This window comes from Schistocerca serialis, chromosome 2 (genome assembly GCF_023864345.2).
Source record: "Schistocerca serialis cubense isolate TAMUIC-IGC-003099 chromosome 2, iqSchSeri2.2, whole genome shotgun sequence".
Lineage (NCBI taxonomy): Eukaryota > Metazoa > Arthropoda > Insecta > Orthoptera > Acrididae > Schistocerca > Schistocerca serialis.
Window position 1 is genome coordinate 299,048,969 of NC_064639.1, and position 18,199 is coordinate 299,067,167.

The 18,199-nt window shown below is 37.1% G+C and overlaps 1 protein-coding gene across 1 annotated transcript in view; it reads left to right on the plus strand.

Moving 5' to 3' along the window:
- LOC126457068 (mediator of RNA polymerase II transcription subunit 14) overlaps nucleotides 1-18,199 on the plus strand; it is a 183,043-nt gene that overhangs the window by 99,918 nt on the left and 64,926 nt on the right. Inside the window, exons 12-16 of the mRNA XM_050093067.1 lie at nucleotides 8,658-8,817; nucleotides 12,590-12,794; nucleotides 13,048-13,196; nucleotides 15,237-15,480; nucleotides 16,294-16,437. Coding sequence (XP_049949024.1) covers nucleotides 8,658-8,817; nucleotides 12,590-12,794; nucleotides 13,048-13,196; nucleotides 15,237-15,480; nucleotides 16,294-16,437 — 902 coding nt within the window. The remainder of the gene's footprint in view (nucleotides 1-8,657; nucleotides 8,818-12,589; nucleotides 12,795-13,047; nucleotides 13,197-15,236; nucleotides 15,481-16,293; nucleotides 16,438-18,199) is intronic.

Genomic DNA, 18,199 nt, shown 5'->3' on the forward strand with positions numbered 1-18,199 from the left:
AAATGTGAAAGGGAGCATCTGTGAAGTAAAGTGGTAGGAAGCACCTGCCAGACAGGAGTGCATGCATGCCTGCTTTGTTGAGGGGACTGATGGCTCTAAAAATTGTTGATTCATTGTTTCTTAAATTTGTATTCCAGCCTTTTTAACTGTTCTCACTGCTTTAAATGTGAGATTGACTGTTTATTAGGTGAACTTCTGTATCTTCCTGCAGTAACCAGTTTTGTTTGTAAACACTTGTTTCAGGGCAAGCAAAAATTAATGTTAGAGCATTATGCGAATGGTTGAAAAAATATTTTTTGAGGTAGTACTGTGGAAGCTTGTTAATATGTCCCTGATACCTGCTTTTCCCACATAGTATGTCCATTTTTAAGTCCCATTCCCAGATGCGTTAATTGCATGTTAAAACAACTCTTTGTTCTCTCTCACCACTCATCACATTCAAATCTGGCAGTATCAGTACTGTTTGGCCACTGCAACTTTTTTTCTACCTGGAGTTGTGGGAATGCTGGAAGTAGGACATTTATGGCCAAGAATGGAGAAACTTGTTTGGATACAGTTTTGTGCAGTGTGAGCAACTTTGCATGTCATACAGATAGTATTCTATGGCAGAAATGATTAATAGAAGTAATATGTATAGTTTAGAAGTAGTTCAGTGCCTTCCGACTTCTACAGAAAAGTATCGCTTGGAGGTTGGTACGAAGTTGTAGTGGCCCAACGATAAACTGAATATTTACTAGCATGGACCACTGTCACTGGTGCCCTTTGTTCATGGTTAGCATCTGAATGACACGCTGGCCCTGATCTGTTTGTGTTGAATAGTATACATAATGGATAAAAAAGCAGTGAGACAGTTCACATATGATGGAAAGTGGAACATTATTCGAGATGTGGATTAAAATTTGCACATGAAGCATGTTGATATTGCACAAAAATCTAACATTCCGCTTTCAACATTATATAAAATATTGAGCAAATGTAAAATAATTTAAGGAGTATGTTTTGAAGGAGGTCACAGCAAATAAAAACTAGTGTGTGACAATTGGTTTCCAGAACTGGAAAACATGCTACGGAACTGGATAAAAGGAACTTGTACTTACTCCTTGCTGAAGCAATGTGTTTGGCACAAAAGGTGGGTCTCACAGATCTCAAAGCATCCGGTGAGTGGATCAGAGGTTCAAGAACCAAAACGATGTGTGTGTAAATGTGTTCAAGATAAGGCTGGAAGCATTAACATTGACACTGTTCAGTCATGGAAAAAATATTCTTCCATCAGTCATAGAAAGGTATCATCACAATGATAAATGTAATTCAGGTCAAATGGAATGTAACATTCAGGTGAAATGGACTTATTTTTTCACCTTCCACCTGACAAAACTGTCGATTTTAGAGGAAAGAAATGCCATGGTGGAAAATTAAGAGACGCTAACTGTCCATTATATTATAATGAAAATGGGACAGAAAATGGTGCCACTAGTAATTGTAAAGGTGAAGAGTCCACAATGCTGTAAAAATGTGCAAATATTTCCATATATTTATACATGTGAAAGCATGGGTAATGACGATTAAATTCAAACAATTCTTGTGCACCTGGAATGCAAGGTTGGGTGTTAGAAATAGGAAAATCATCCTGTTTATCAACCAATGTGCAGTGTATACTCAAAATATGTCATATCTATGTAATATAAATGTAGCGTTTTTTCCACGTGACTGTATGAGCCACCTTCAGTCCCTCACCCAAGGCTGTACAAAATGCCAGCAACAAAGAGATTCTAGTAAAGGAGAGGCAGGCAGAGGCACGCCTATCTTCATTCTACACTAAGAAAGATAATGATCTTGAATCTTACGCATTTTGTAAGAAGTGCCTGGAATCCCATGTAAGGAAGTGCAATTTCTAGCTGCTTCAACAAGTCTGGCTTTTATTGGATACTTACAGAAGGCATCATACCAGAAAATAAAGGAATTGTGGCTGAACATGGCAGTAACCTTGACATTGATGATGTGTTGCAGTTACCTATGGCAGAGAAATAAGAAGGAAGTGCAGACAGGGTTGAACCAAAACCTTTGCCTGTCCAAAAGCTATTGAAGCAATGGATGCAGTTAAGCATTGTATGTCAAATTTTGAAGTTGACGAATAAGTGATGAAACGATTAACTAAGATGAACAACACAATATTAAAAGTAGGAAAAAAATTAACCGTCACCTATTGATGTGTTTTTCAAATCACAGTGAAGCAAGACTATGTACTGTATCTTATTGTACTATAGTATAGTTAGGCAAAGACATATGATACACCCATAGTTTGCTGCAATGCCAACCACTGTTCAATTACCAGTAGTGAGAGAGATGCAAAATGAATGAATTGTGTTTGTATTTAGAAGTGTAACAAAAATTGTTGTAAAAAGAACCTTCTTTTGTTCCGTGACAAGTAGAATTTTAAATATTCCACTTGATAAAAACGAAATTGACAAAGAGTTAAACAGTGATCAGAAATGGGTATGAGAAAGAAATGGTTAAGGCAATGTATGATAGGAAACAGAACAGTAAAAATGAGAGATCTGACGATCTAATTACACTGCCAGAACAACAACCAGAGAACAAAGATAAATGTTTTAGAATGCATTAGAAACAGTCTTGACTGCAATAAAACATTTTTTATTGAAACAACTGATTTTATCTAAGAGAAATTTTCTCAAAAATTTAAAAACTAACCTCCGTTGGACCAGGCCTTGAAGGCCCAACGGTTCTGTCCCACCACACTAGTCCAGCCCAACAGCAGTTAACTTCAGTGATCTGACGGGAACTGATGTTACCACTGTAACAAGACTGTTGGCTGTTCTCAAAAATTAGTGAAACTAAATATGTGCTGTTGGTGTATTGTGGATGTGTATCAGAGGAAATAGCAAAAGAATTTCGTGACACTCCACTCACAATGAGTTGAATGGAATACTCCAACATGATACACAAAAAATTCGGTCTATGAAACACTTGGGCATTTATAGACTTAAATGTGATGATTGTAATAAAATTTATGTAGCATAAATGGGTAGGAATTTTTGTACGAGTTAGACCGTGCCCGTGAATACCAGTGCAAATAATAAATCTTCTTTCTGTCCTCGCTTACGTAAGAGTAAACATATAACTGATAAAAATAATACATTATGTGTGTTACTCATATTTAATAAGGGCATGCTTATGAACATTTACAAAGAAACTGAAATTTACACTGTTTAACAATCAGCCAAAATGTGTGCTCAGTGAACAAACTGATTTAAAAAATAAAAATTTGTTATACATCTTCACGCAGGTTATGTTGAAGACTAGAATATTAGTTAATGGGTTTATACTTGATATGTTAGATGTGTTTGTTCTAGCCTTTCCCCTCCACCATTTTCCCCCCCTCTTTCAATATAAGTAACTACACTACTGGCCATTAAAATTGCTACACCAAGAAGAAATGCAGATGATAAACGGGTATTCATTGGACAAATATATTATGCTGGAACTGACATGTGATTACATTTTCACACGATTTGAGTGCATGGATCCTGAGAAATCAGTATCCAGAACAACCACCTCTGGCTGTAATAGCGGCCTTGATGCACCTGGGCATTGAGTCAAACAGAGCTTGGATGGCGTGTACAGATACAGCTGCCCATGTAGCTTCAACACTATACCACAGTTCATCAAGAGTAGTGACTGGCGTATTGCGACGAGCCAGTTGCTTGGCTACCATTGACTAGACGTTTTCAGTTGGTGAGAGATCTGGAGAATGTGCTGGCCAGGGCAGCAGTCGAACATTTTCTGTATCCAGAAAGGCCCGTACAGGACCTGCAACATGCGGTCGTGCATTATCCTGCTGAAATGTAGGGTTTCGCAGTGATCGAATGAAGGGTAGAGCCACGGGTCGTAACACATCTGAAATGTAACGTCCAGTCTTCAAAGTGCCGTCAATACAAACAAGAGGTGACCGAGACGTGTAACCAATGTCACCCCAACCATCACGCCGGGTGATATGTCAGTATGGCGATCACGAATACCCGCTTCCAATTTGCGTTCACTGCGATGTCACCAAACACGGATGCGACCATCATGATGCTGTAAACAGAACCTGGATTCATCCGAAAAAATGACGTTTTGCCATTCGTGCACCCAGGTTCATCGTTGAGTACACCATCACAGGCGCTCCTGTCTGTGATGCAGCGTCAAGGGTAACCGCAGCCATAGTCTCCGAGCTGATAGTCCATGCTGCTGCAAATGTCATCGAACTGTTTGTGCAGATGGTTGTTGTCTTGCAAATGTCCCCATCTGTTGACTCAGGAATCAAGATGTGGCTGCACGATCCGTTACAGCCATACGGATAAGATGCCTGTCATCTCGACTGCTAGTGATACGATGCCATTAGGATCCAGCACGGCGTTCCGTATTACCCACCTGAACCCACCAATTCCATATTCTGCTAACAGTCATTGGATCTCAACCAACGCGAGCAGCAATGTCACGGTACGATAAACCGCAATCGCGATAGGCTACAATCCGACCTTTATCAAAGTCGGAAACGTGATGGTATGCATTTCTCCTCCTCAAATGAGGCGTCACAACGACATTTCACCAGGCAACGCTGGTCAACTGCTGTTTGTGTATGAGAAATCAGTTGGAAACTTTCCTCATGTCAGCATGTTGTAGGTGTCGCCACCGGCGCCAGCCTTGTGTGAATGCTCTGAAAAACTAATCATTTGCATATCACAGCATCTGCTTCCTGTCGGTAATTTTCGCGTCTGTAGCACGTCATCTTCGTGGTGTAGCAATTTTAATGGCCAGTAGTGTATTTACATCTACCTAATATGTTAGAGCTTTACCTTCATTACTTGCCAGCCCAATATATAATTTTGTAGGATGAAATGTAGAAGAGGTTTTCAGCTAATGGATAATAAAGTGGACAATAATTTTTTTTTGCAGGTAATTATAGGTTCACTTGAAGTCTGTAACTCAAGCAGTCTGCATGTTATATTCACTACTCGCTTTAATTATATTATCAATAATGGTGCAGTTTATGTTTTATTAAGGGGTTAATTAGTACTACATGTTATATCAGCTTTTAGTATTTATTATTTAGCCATAGTATGTGTCAAGGAACACAGTACACTAAAGCTGGAAATATAATTTGCTTCGATAAGTGTTAACTAATATTTCAGTAATCCTTTATAACATTACGTTTGATATCTAATATATACATCTCTGTTACATGGGGTACCTGCTGTGTTTTATGTGCTGATGTGATGTAACAGTATCTGCAGGCATATGGGCTGCTTGGGATTGTATACAGATGATGGGAAAGACTTGTTTTGTAAATATTATTTAATGTATTATTAATGAATTTCTTGTGTTGCCTTATTTTGTGAATGTGTGTATGATATGTTTTCTTGTTATTTATCCCTACATTTTCTACCCCAGTTATTTCTGCCACTCTTTACAAATAATGAGGTGTATATTATATATGAGTTGCAATGATAGGCTCCTTTTACAATTATACTGAACTGAGAAGTAATGGAAATGAACTGAGATGTAATTGAAATATGTGTAAGTGTATACTTTTAACTCATTTGACTATACTGATGTATTTAAACGCCAAAGGTATATGTATTGCATTTTAGACAAACAGTGTGAAACTATACACCCCTTGCCACTCCCTGTCTCATTCTTGGCAAACACTATGATTTTGCACATTATTTAAGGTGTTTATAAATCAGTGGTGTGGTTTTAAAAATTCACAATAGATCAATTTATTACTTTATATGGACAAATGTTTCACCACAAGCAGTGGCAGCTGTCCAATTTTTTTATGCGTTTGTACAGTTCTCCAATATGTGCACCTTTGGTCACACGACACACACCTACATGGTAATCAGATTCTTCCCATACTCTGTATAGAACATTCTCTCTGATAATCTGCAGTGCATGCTTTATCTGGTCACTCCCATCCTCAAGGGAAACAGCATTTGGCGGTACATAAACCCCCACAGAAAGAAATCATGGGATGTTAAATCCAGCATATGGGCTGATCAGGGGAGAAGGCTGTGGTCTACTGTTGCAGCATGTCCAATCCAGCATTGGTGAAGAACATACTTAAGAAGCTCTTGTACATTCCTGCAAACATAGGCGAAGCATCGTCCAATTTCAAAATGTAATCATCATAACTGGTGTTCAGCTGGGGTAACAACCAGGTTTTCAACACGCCTTGAAGTGAGTTACGCTCACTGTTTGTTGTTAGAAGAAAAATGGGCTGTGGACTTTCTCGTGTGACACCACACAAAAAATATTCATTTTTGAAGAGTCACACTGATGCTTCATCAGTGTTTGGTTTCTCTCTTCCCCAGATATTGACATTGTGTGTGTGTGTGTGTGTGTGTGTGTGTGTGTGTGTGTGTGTGTGTATGCTTCGCCTTGCCACTTACATGGAAAGTGGTTTCATCACAGAAGCTAAGTCTTTTTATAAAACCAACATCCTCTACTCCAGTTCTCCACAAAAGTCGAGCTTTTTTGCTTTGTCTAGTGGTGTAAAGGTCAGCACTAATCCCTCTTTGTATGGTTTAAAACAAAGCCGTTTACGCACACTGCAATATTTGGCATGAGCAGTTGCCTGCTTGCTTTACTAAGTAACTTGTGAGGACTTCGATGAAATGCCTCGTGTGCTGTTTGCATCAGCTACACGAGGTTAGTCATGATTCTTCCCCTTACAAAGGCATCTGTCGGTACCACATACTTAGATTGTTATTGCATGGTAAATCTTTCCTAAGCCATGCACGATACTTGCGTTGCAGTGTAACCACAGATCTGGACACCTCAAAACAGAGCACATGGTAAGCCTTTAACTGTTGTGATGCCATCTTGGAACAGATGCAATGCCTGCATTTACCATGGCTATGACTATGCATTCACTATGGTGTTCATAGTAGCTTAGCTGCATTCCTATTTTCTTATCATTATTAGGTCTACTCCTGCATTACCCCTATTTGATTTTGTATTTGTAACCCTGTACTCGCCTGATCAGAAGTTCTGTTCATCCTTCCACCAAACGTCAGTTATCTTCACTGTATCAAACTTCAACCTGTCCATTTCCCTTTTTAAATTTTCTAACCTACCTGCCTGGTTAAGGGATCTAACATTCCACACTCTGACCTGTGGATTATGAGTGTTATTTTTCCTGGTGACGGTGTACGGCTTCACATATGGAAAGACTTTTCAATTGCATGCCACAGGACATACAACGTATTGCATAATGCTTAAATATATAAGAAAGAAAGATTGCTTCTATTGAATTTAAAGTCAGTTGTGATAATGTTAATGGTTAGTGTATGTATTTCATGTAATACTCGTCCATGTTGGTGTATTTTATAGAGGCTTAAAAATGACTTACTATTGAAATTGGTCAGTGTTTCTTTCACATAAAAGGGCTGTGTATTTTACAGAATGTAAAATGTTTCATCGTAACAAAAACACTGTACAAAATCGTAATCAAATTTAGCTTCTTGATGGCCAAAGAAGTTTTATTATCGTAGGCATCTTGTTCTTTCATACACTGTGTATGTCTATAAACACAACAATAATAATAGTATTGTCTCTGACATTGTACTCTGTATTAATCACTATGTTATTGAAGTACAGGATGTATCAAAAAGAATAATTCAGTTTTAAAAAATCATAACTATTATGTTATTTAAGATATGTGCATTAACGATGTACTGTTGGAAAGAGCAAACTCTTCCCATTAAGTAGCTGCAGTGTGCGCCCACTTCAGTTCTAGTAAAAATTGTGTCGGGACAACAGAAAGCATTTTGAGTTCTATGTTTTGCGCAGTGCGGGTCAGTAATAATTGTTCAGTGTGACTTTCATATGAGGTTGGAGACTGATTTGAACAACTATATTTACCAACAGGATTGCGCATCACCACACTGACATCTGGAAGTGAGGGAATTTTTAAATCAAAGGATTGCTGAGCGATGGATTGGTCGACATGGACCAAATGATTCAGCCTTATGTTACTGGTCTCCAAGGTCACCGGACCTGACATTACATGATTGGGGGTTTATAAAGGACTCAATGTAACTCTGTTATTAACAACAGTGAATGAACTGAGACATCGCATAACACCAGCCTGTGGAAGCTGTAACTCAAGACATGCTCGCTGCAGTGTGGGAACAATTTGAATACCGCATTGATGTATGTGGTGCATCTCGAGGGGGGGGGGGGGCATACTGAATACCTATGGAAAGGCAGTAAAAAGAAAAAAAAACTTTTTGAGTTTCCCATTCGTCAAAAAACAAAATTCATTGTATATGTTTATTAGTTTCAAAAATATAGATGTGCCAAATTGGATGGTTCTTTTTTATGCACCCTGTATTATTATTGTGCAAGTCGGTGCAAAAAGAGCTATAAATTGAGTTACATTAAAATTTCTTGTAGAATAATTCATCTTTATTTAATTGTAACATTTGGTAAATTTAAGTTCATTCAACATGACTGATGCAAAAAACTTTCTTCCTTACACGTTACTCTTTCCATGATTTATGAGTCTTGTGTGAAAGGATTACATGCATTATTACTTTTAAAATACCATCGTTGCTAATTATGTAACAAGAAATATATTTTACATTTTCCAGGTTTTGGATCACTCAACGACGATGTGAAAAGACATTGCAACATCTCCCAGCCACTCCATATGAGCGCTTGCCATTATTGCATCATCCAGATCATCCAATGACTAAAATAGGAAGGCACCGAATGTATGTCAAGCTCCATCGGCATCCAAATGTTATTCTCGTAAGTTGTGAAATTTTGTTTTTTATTTGCTTGTATTGTGTAGCTATCATTTTTTATCGTGTGTAATTTTCAAATAATGAAACGTAGATTATAGCCTATTTTAGCAAATTTAATCAATATTTGAATAGATAATATAGTTAAATAGATAAAAAACCTGCTCACCAAGCAACGGAAGGAGAAAACATATGCAAAGATTAAAGAAATGAGCAAGCTTTCAGAGCAGTGGCTAGTTCTTCTGGCAGAAGGGTTGAATGGGAAGGAAGAGGGAGGAAGGAAAAGGACTGGTGAGGTTTAGAAAATGGCGAGAGTTCAAAAAAGTCTGGGTCTTGGGAGACATACTTTCTTCGGGCTCTGGGCAACTTTTCTGAACTCCCCCCATTTCCTAAACCTAGCCAGCCCATTTGCTTCATCCCTCTTCCTTCCCCTTAAAATGTTCTACTGGAAGAAGGAACCACTGGCTTCAAAAGCTTGCCCATTTCTGTAGTCCTCGTATATATTTTCTCCTGTTGCTGCTTGTTGAGTAGCTATTTTATATATCCAATCACTTTATAGATTATAGTCTGAAGCATCTGAAAGTGACATTCTTTCTGCCACAGTATGAAAACAAATAAATTAGTGAAAATAAAAATACTCCATTCCTGTAGAATCTTCAAAATTTTAACTGTCTGTGTTCCAAAAATCATTACCTCCAAATTATAGCCCTGTTCTGTTTCTGCTACCATGTTTAGGACACAAAGTTTCATGACAATTTTCAGACTTCATCTAACTTAATCACTCTTTATCGATCATCTTCAAGATTTAATTCTGTTACGTAGCACAGATAGCTCTTTTAGCTATTTTTTAGTTTATTGTAATTGGTTAGTGTAGTGAATGTATCACTTGTTGTGTGACTTAGCCCTCATTTTAACATTTTTCTGTATCAGCTTCTTTCATTCGTTCATTTTCTCCTCAACCCTTTTGCTGTTACATGCGTGCTCTTTGCATTCCTTGCTGAGAGTAGCTTTCTTATAGCTGTACTGTCACCAAATGCCACTACCGGTGCTGGGAGATGGTGTGCCGACCGCTGTGAAACACTTACCGTCCAATTTTAAGAGAACTATTAGGTTAAAAAATTAGAATTTTGCATGTCTTACAGTCTGCTATCTTTGCTCGATAAGTGACTGAATTTCTTTTCATTATTCATCATAGTTACTGCGCTGCATCAGGTTAAGTAAAAAAAGTAAAACATTGTGCGAAGTTTTAAAGAGTTTGCAGAGGTAAACATGTATTTTTACATATGCTTGTTTTTAGCTCATACATTGCAGTGTTTGAAATGTACATAAGATACCAAAACTTTATTGAAAATTGAGAGCAGAATTATATCTCATTTCGTTCTTGAGATCGTGATTTTTACATCCAACAGATTGTTGCGCAATGTGACCATTGCTGTCCTTGGACATCACAAATCATGTGACCATAACAACTGCCATATTTCATAAACATCCTGTGCAAGCTTCTTCATCTCCCAGTACTTACTGCAACCTACATCCTTCTGAATCTGCTTAGTGTATTCATCTCTTGGTCTCCCTCTATGATTTTTACCCTCCACACTGCACTCCAATGCTAAATTTGTGATTCTTTGGTGCCTCAGGACATGTCCTACCAACTGGTCCCTTCTTCTTGTCAAGTTGTGCCACAAACTCCTCTTCTCCCCAATTCTATTCAATACCTCCTCATTAGTTATGTGATCTAGCCATCTAATCTTCAGCATTCTTCTGTAGCATCACATTTCGAAAGCTTCTATTCTCTTCTAGTCTAAACTATTTATCGTCCATGTTTCACTTCCATACATGGCTGTACTCCATACAAATACTTTCAGAAACAACTTCCTGACACTTAAATCTATACTCGATGTTAACAAATTTCTCTTCTTCAGAAACGCTTTCCTTGCCATTGCCAGTCTACATTTTATATCCTCTCTACTTTGACCATCATCAGTTATTTTGCTCCCCAAATAGCAAAACTCCTTTACTACTTTAAGTGTCTCATTTCCTAATCTAATTCCCTCAGCATCACCCGACTTAATTCGACTGCATTCCATTATCCTCGCTTTTCTTTTGTTGATGTTCATCTTATATTCTCCTTTCAAGACACTGTCCATTCCGTTCAACTGCTCTTCCAAGTCCTTTGCTGTCTCTGACAGAATTACAGTGTCATCGGCGAACCTCAAAATTTTTATTTCTTCTCCATGGATTTTAGTACGTACTCCGAATTTTTCTTTTGTTTCCTTTACTGCTTGCTCAATATACAGATTGAATAACATCAGGGAGAGGCTACAACCCTGTCTCACACTCCCTTACCAACCGCTGCTTCCTTCCTTTCATGCCCCTCGACTTTTTTTTTTTTTTTTTTTTTTTTTTTTTAGAAATGATAGGGCACAAAGACTGACTGAGGTATGGAAGTAACTTGCCACAGCAGTGAGAAGTCTATGGAATGAGATATGTAAACACACCAGTAGAACTTCTGGAAAACCCAGGGTACACATTGAAACACATCCTCAGCACTGGGAAGTGGCAGAGGATGACGAGTTAACTTATCCACAGCAGTTAAAGTGTTCTTGTAAGCTGGATATTAAAAACTAACTCTTCCATTATCAGTCCAGCAAAAATTCTTTCATCTAGTGTTAACAATAATTTATTTAGGTTTTGAAGTCACCATTTGCCACTCTGTGATATTTTAAACATGAATTACTTTATTACTTTTTTCATTGCTCCTTGTATATTTTTTCACTGGTGCAGGAGATAATTGCATGGAGGGAAATTTTAAGTACTATTTGTTTGTGCAAGATGAATAATTGGCATCTTCGCATTAAAGACGCTGTGCACATAAGTGAGTTCTGTTGAAGTGGGCTCACAGTAACTTCCTTTGGCTACTAATGCATTGTAGTGACATTGTGGTTTTCAGAAAAGGTATCTATGTACACGCAACTGAAGTGGCAAGCTCATTACAGATATCATAAATTCTGGTCATTTCAACCATTGTTAGATATGTCATAGAAGATGCAATTTGAGTATGCATTTCATACATTAGTAGTTTAGAATGTGGGTAATACTGATGCACTTGTAATTCTGGCTACCCATAAATTTGCGTTCATCAAAGTCAATTTAAAAAAAAAAAAAAAAAAAAAAAGTTAAGGAATGTGATCATTCGCCTATACCTTACGTATGTGTGGTGCATATACTCACTTTTGCTGTTATTTTTCCAGTTAAACACCACACTCTCCTACATATAACCACCAAGATACTCGTATGCTGGTTATGTGTATTGTGTATGTGGGTAATTGTGTGTTATGTTTGGGAGAGAATGTACTCTAACTAGAAAAAGAGGAGTAGCTGCTAAACTAGTAAAGCCTTTCTACTGTTACGTTGATCATAACTTAACTCATTTCACAGGTAGTAAGCTGAACTGGTATTCCATATAAGGTTACTTCACAAGGGAGATACTTAGGCGGAGGGCTGGGGGGATTGAATCCCATTGATGCAAGCCATACATTTTCCCCTACAATGTAAGATAACACATGATGGACAAAGCTAGGAGACAGAAGAAGCAGACTAGCATAGGTAAAGAGAGGATTCCCTGTCAGAAGAATTCTACTAGTATCAAATGTAGGCTTTAATTTGAAAAAAGAACTCGGAAAGTTTAGGTCCTGGAGAACAGCATTGCATGGAAATGAATCATGGACTGTGAAAAAGCTAGAAAAGATATGTTTTATCTTTCTCTTTTGTTGTTTCAGGTTGTAGCTTTCAAAGAAAAGGAAAATTGCCCCTGTGAAATTGATTGTTCTTTCTACCTTGCTGTTGTGAAACACGCATCAATTGAGGATGATCCCCATGATGATACCATTGAGACTGAGCTCCCTAAGATGTACCTGAAAGTTCTTACCCTTATTGAATTTGATACCTTTGTGATAACTCATGGACCTTTTACAAGTGTTGACGGTAAGTGGAAAATACATTCTTAGTAATACCTTTATGTTAAATAGCTGTGACTACTGTATATCCTGAAAGTCATCTCAAGAGCTCATTAATGTAATTCCTGTATCTCATATATTTAATCTTTGTTGTTTAAATTCCGTATGTGATGTTGATTCTGTATTTCTTAATTTCTGTGTTCTAAGGATTAAATTTAAATGAATTCTCTTACTGTGTAATATGTAGCAATGCAGTAGACAAGTGTTTTGTGTTGTTACAGATCAGAGTGAGAAAAAACGGAAAGCACAGACTGGAAGAAATGAAACAACTCCTCGACGACCAAAACACCCTGCATATTTCATACCTGAACTTGCACATGTGGTAGCATTATGCGATGAGAGAATTCCATTTGTCACACTTGCACAGGAGGTAAAAATGAATGTTTTCTCTCTCTCTCTCTCTCTATCTATCTATCTATCTCTCTATCTCATCTCCCTCTGCCTCTGCCTCTCTCCTTCTCCCCCTCCCCATCCCCCTACCTTCCCCCTCTCCCTCCCCCTTTACTTTATTCTGTTGATAATGATTTGATGTTCTGGTTTATTTTGTTTACTGTGGATATTTTGAAAGTAGTTTTATTTTGTCTAGTTTTTTGTGGAAATGTGAAAGTCTATTTCCTAAATTGGTTATTGTTTATGTTGAGTATCAAAATAAGCATGTGAGAAGAATGCATGAAGTCAATATGATAAGTGCTGTAACAGTGTCAGACACACTAATTACAATCACAGATTGGTGAATTTGAGTTAGTGACGACATAATGGCGTGTGCACAATACACGTAATACCATGTGTGCTGCAAGATTCTGTTATAATCGTACAGTATGCGTCATATTAGGATTTGTCTGCAATTACCAAACAAAGAGCAAACAGTGGCAGGTTGTTGCTTAAGCATATCTTTCTCATGTTTCATCAGTTTCCACTTCAGCAACTCTTGTATTACATGATTCAGATGCATTTTGTTTGAATTGTGGTTCCATAGCTGAAACCACTCCAGAAAAATGCAGCCCTTGCAGTGTTTTTTGAGACAGCTATCATTATGCCAGAGACACAAAATATAAAGATATGAAATCGTGGAACAGGAAAAAATGTGGATAAGAAAAGACAGTGGTATCTGTGATCATTTCAGGTTTACAGGTATCTTTGATGTTAAATGTACACAATGTTGGACCAGAAACTCTTTCTAGAATCTTCAGGTGCTACAAGACAATTGTTTAATGATAAACTGACATAACTTCGACCAAATATCTCGGATTTAATCCGTGGAAACTCTTGCAGGACTTCTTCAGATTCTTTAAGTTTTTCATGAGGTTCTCTTCACATGTGTGACTTCCTTTGGAATCTGACGAGCTGTTTTTCACCCATTACTTATCGTCTTTTCGTGAGAGGCATTTAATAAAAATAAGAAGCATCCTTAAATAAAAAGTGCTTGTTAAGAAGCTTATTCTGGTCACAACTAAAGCCCTTGTGATTAAAGGGTTCTGTCCGAGATGTGCATGAAAGAGAGATGTGAACAGTGTTAAAAGTGGACCGGTCTTTGTAGCCTAATTGTTAAGAAACTCTTTTCTGAACATTGAAATATACATGCGTTTTGCAATCCAATGAATCAAAAATTGGTGAATCTCTCCTTGCACCCTTTCCACAGAGATTCAGAAAAGGGTTACAATAGCACAAAAGTTAAATTTGAGTCTGTATTATGCTGTGATCTTTGTAATTAAAGAGGCAGCCACAATTCTGTTGTCAGTTGATATTAATTACAATTGTACATTCCATTAAATAAGGTGTAGAATCTATGCACCTCAGTAATGCACTATTTGTACTTACGTTCAAGTTCATATATAAGATTAAGCTAGTCAACAATGCGACACAGAAAATTCCAGCAATTTACTTTAAAATTCCGCCATAACAGAAGTCTTTCAGACTAAAGATTTTTGGTGAAAATGTTGGACACATGTAAAACGGTGGACAATAAAGAACATACGAAGGTTATGTGTAGTTTACGTGGTGGAAAAATGTGAGGTGCTCCCACACAGTGCTTGACACTCAGCTGTTTAAAATTTGAGTTAAATCTCACTTGTTACAGGCTATCTATGGATCTTTGACTCTGTAAAATTTTATATTAGTTACTTTTGTTACTTTGCTGTCTTTCTACTATTTGTTGATTACATTAAGACGATAAGAAACTACACTGTTCTCAGCAGACTTATTGTTTTAAATATTTTTGGTTTACTTGTCACGTTAATTAACACGAATACACTGAGAATGCTTAAAACAACTTTTTCCAAGGTTTTGTACATGACCACAATGAAAAAAGCTTTCAAATAATATTGAAAAGAGCTGTCAAAAAAACTAAAACATTTTAACAAATGTACATAGATTGTTAATGAGACTTGCTTATTTTTAGTACTATTTTCAGCTTTCCCGCAGAGAAATAGCACACCAGGGGCTTCAGGTGGAAGCAAATGCTACAGCCCTTGTACTGCGTTTAGTGCAGCTTCCTCCCCCAATTGGCCCTACTGTCCATCCTTCATCATGGCAGGCTCTTCTCAAAAGGCTGCTTTCAGTAGCCATTCGTGTACAGGGAAAAGCCACGAAGAGCTGGATGGCTGAATTTGTGTTCTATGGAAGTCCTCTTGCTAGCTTGCACCCGAAGGAACAAGGTAACTGTAGCCTTAACAAGTTTTCAGGATTTCTTGAACTGGTAGTACAGACAAAGTTTAAGTTCTCCTCTCTCACCCTTTATTTTGTATTCAGGTAAGTCTGAAACATAATTAAGTGTAATCAGAACATCTTTTCAAATGGCATTTTATGTTTTTCGTGGGTGGGGTTTTTGTCATAGTGAAGCCATTAAATATTTTCAGTGGTGTGGGTCATTCATACATACAGCTGTATGCGCTGATTGTATCTGTTTTTCACATAATTCTTTTCCAAACTTGCCCTTCACATTATAAAATATCTTTTATACAATGTATTTTGATATCAATGTTACCAATCCTCAGGGACAGTGTAGCAGAGCAACAGCTCCATTTCGAGACAAGGAGTGTGAGTTTCTAAAATGGTACTTAAAAAGTTTTAATCCCCGTTTCGGTACTGCTACAAAGATGGCATTATTTAAATTTTGAATAAATATGCAGGTGGCTGTTATAAGACAGAGTGGCTAGTATCTCAACAAGTGGTGTTTCCTGGAATGTGCTGTAGGTCTTTATTTTTCTTCATTCGATCAGTACTATCTGCTGCATGAATAAATACCCTCCATAAATTCATACAGAAAAAAGTTTGCCTACTCTCTGGATATATTGTGGGAGTTAAATGATTTTTCAATAGTAGAGTTTCAAAAATATATTTATTTTAAATATTTCCTTTATTTCATGTCAGATAACTACATTTAAGTTCTTTAGAACACAATTTTTACTGTAATGCAAGCCTTTTAAATCCAGTTTTGTGAGGGCATCTGTTCTTTTTCTCCCCCATAGGTTTGAGGAGACCAGTATATTTTCAATATGACATGGGAACAGCAGACGCAGTTCGGCAGACTGTTGATTCTCTGCTTAATGATTGGGCTCAGATAGTGCATTTATATTCTGTTGTTGAAGACCTTGCAGAATATTTTCGTATTGGTGAGTGACGCAATGGAGTCCTGAGTCCATTATTTTGTATATGTTTGTCTTATTTCTCATATAAAGTATTTAAACAACCTTTGATTATATTCCTTGAGTTTATACTAAAATAGACTAATATTCTATTTATGTGTGTGCCATGTTGTTGACATGCCAATGCAGATATTTTCATTTTCAAAAATGAGAGCCATGGTTGTACAGTGTAATCCTGCTATTAAGTTCACGGAATTAACATTTTCCCACCATTTATGACATTTTTTTTTATTGCTCCCATCAAATTTCCTATGTCCACAATGTTAATTCATACTCGATTTTGTGTCTGCATATTTATGATTTTTCCATGATTTACGCTTTATACAAAAACTTTTGTGGAGAAGAAAACCAAAAAAGTTATCCTGGAATCACACTCGGTGTCAAGTAGTGATTGCACACATTAGGTGGTTAAGTTTCATGAAACCAGGGCACTCAGCTCAGCAGATTTGGAGCAGTAAACGTATAAAAGTTGGAACAATTCATGCCTTATCTCCTGTCGTTGCCAAGCTCTACTTGGCATGGTGGCTGATCGGAGTTTCTAGCACCCTGTTTATTTAGTGTGTTTTGTCATTTGGCCACTTGTAGCGCTAGTTGAATCCTTCACTCACTCTGCGTTGCTCATATGTTTTTGGTTTAAATACAGTACCAAGTACTTTTTTTTATGCTGTGTGAAACCTGTTTCGAAAATTTATTTTTGTTGTCAGGTGCAGTATTTACGTATGTATTTTTTGTGATGTTACACAAACAAACCATGTAAGTGATAGTTTGTGTGTGTGTTGGGTTGATCTACATAACTGAGGAGGCACAGTACCTGATAACCTCAAAAAGACAAATACAGTGCAAGAGAGACAGAACAACACAGATGCAAATCACACAGTTGCAAACACCACGAAATGCCTTGAGCTAAGCATGAAAAAATATGTAACTGGTGCTGTGTTTTATTATTTAAATAACAAATGACAGCTTCAGGCATGCTAGAAACATCGATTATGATGTATGAAATTGAGTGAAACGTTTCTACCTCCCAGAAAGTTATCAGTTCCCATTACATCAGCAGCTGTTAGAAAATAAACCTTTATTAGATAATAAACAGCCCCCTGGCAAGTATTTTGATGCTGATTATGTACATATACATAAAGTGCGATAATGCAAGGCCATACATAACTTTTACAGCTTCAGATGTTATTTCCCTCATTTTACTTTTTCGCTCATTTTATACCTTTTTTTTTAAGTTCCTTGAAAAGTGTAAAAGCGGGTTTTCACTGTATGGGTTAAGATAAGTAGAAACAGCATCATGTGTTAATAACTTGTGTGTATTTAAATATTAATAATATCCCCTTATGTCACTTATGTTAGGAGAAACAGATATAAAGATTACTCAATGTTGAATTATTCAGATTGTGGGAAATGCACTTTGATAATGTGGAATAAGACCATATGAAATTGCAGTTCGCTCAGATTTTAATTCATATACTCATAGAAACTCGTACTCTCTGAGAGCTATTAGTATTGTGGCATATTTTATAGCAGTATGCAAACTGTACACCTTTCTCCAAAGTTCTCGCTGCCTTACCTTCTTATTGAGATCAAGGAAGGAAAATTAAGAAACAAAAATTCTGCTAGAATGGGGCAGATGTACAAGAATTATTATCCACAATCTTGAATGAAGAGAGAACTTGTAAATAAAAGAAACTCAAGTATGAAGTGAATTCATTTATAAATATGTAGA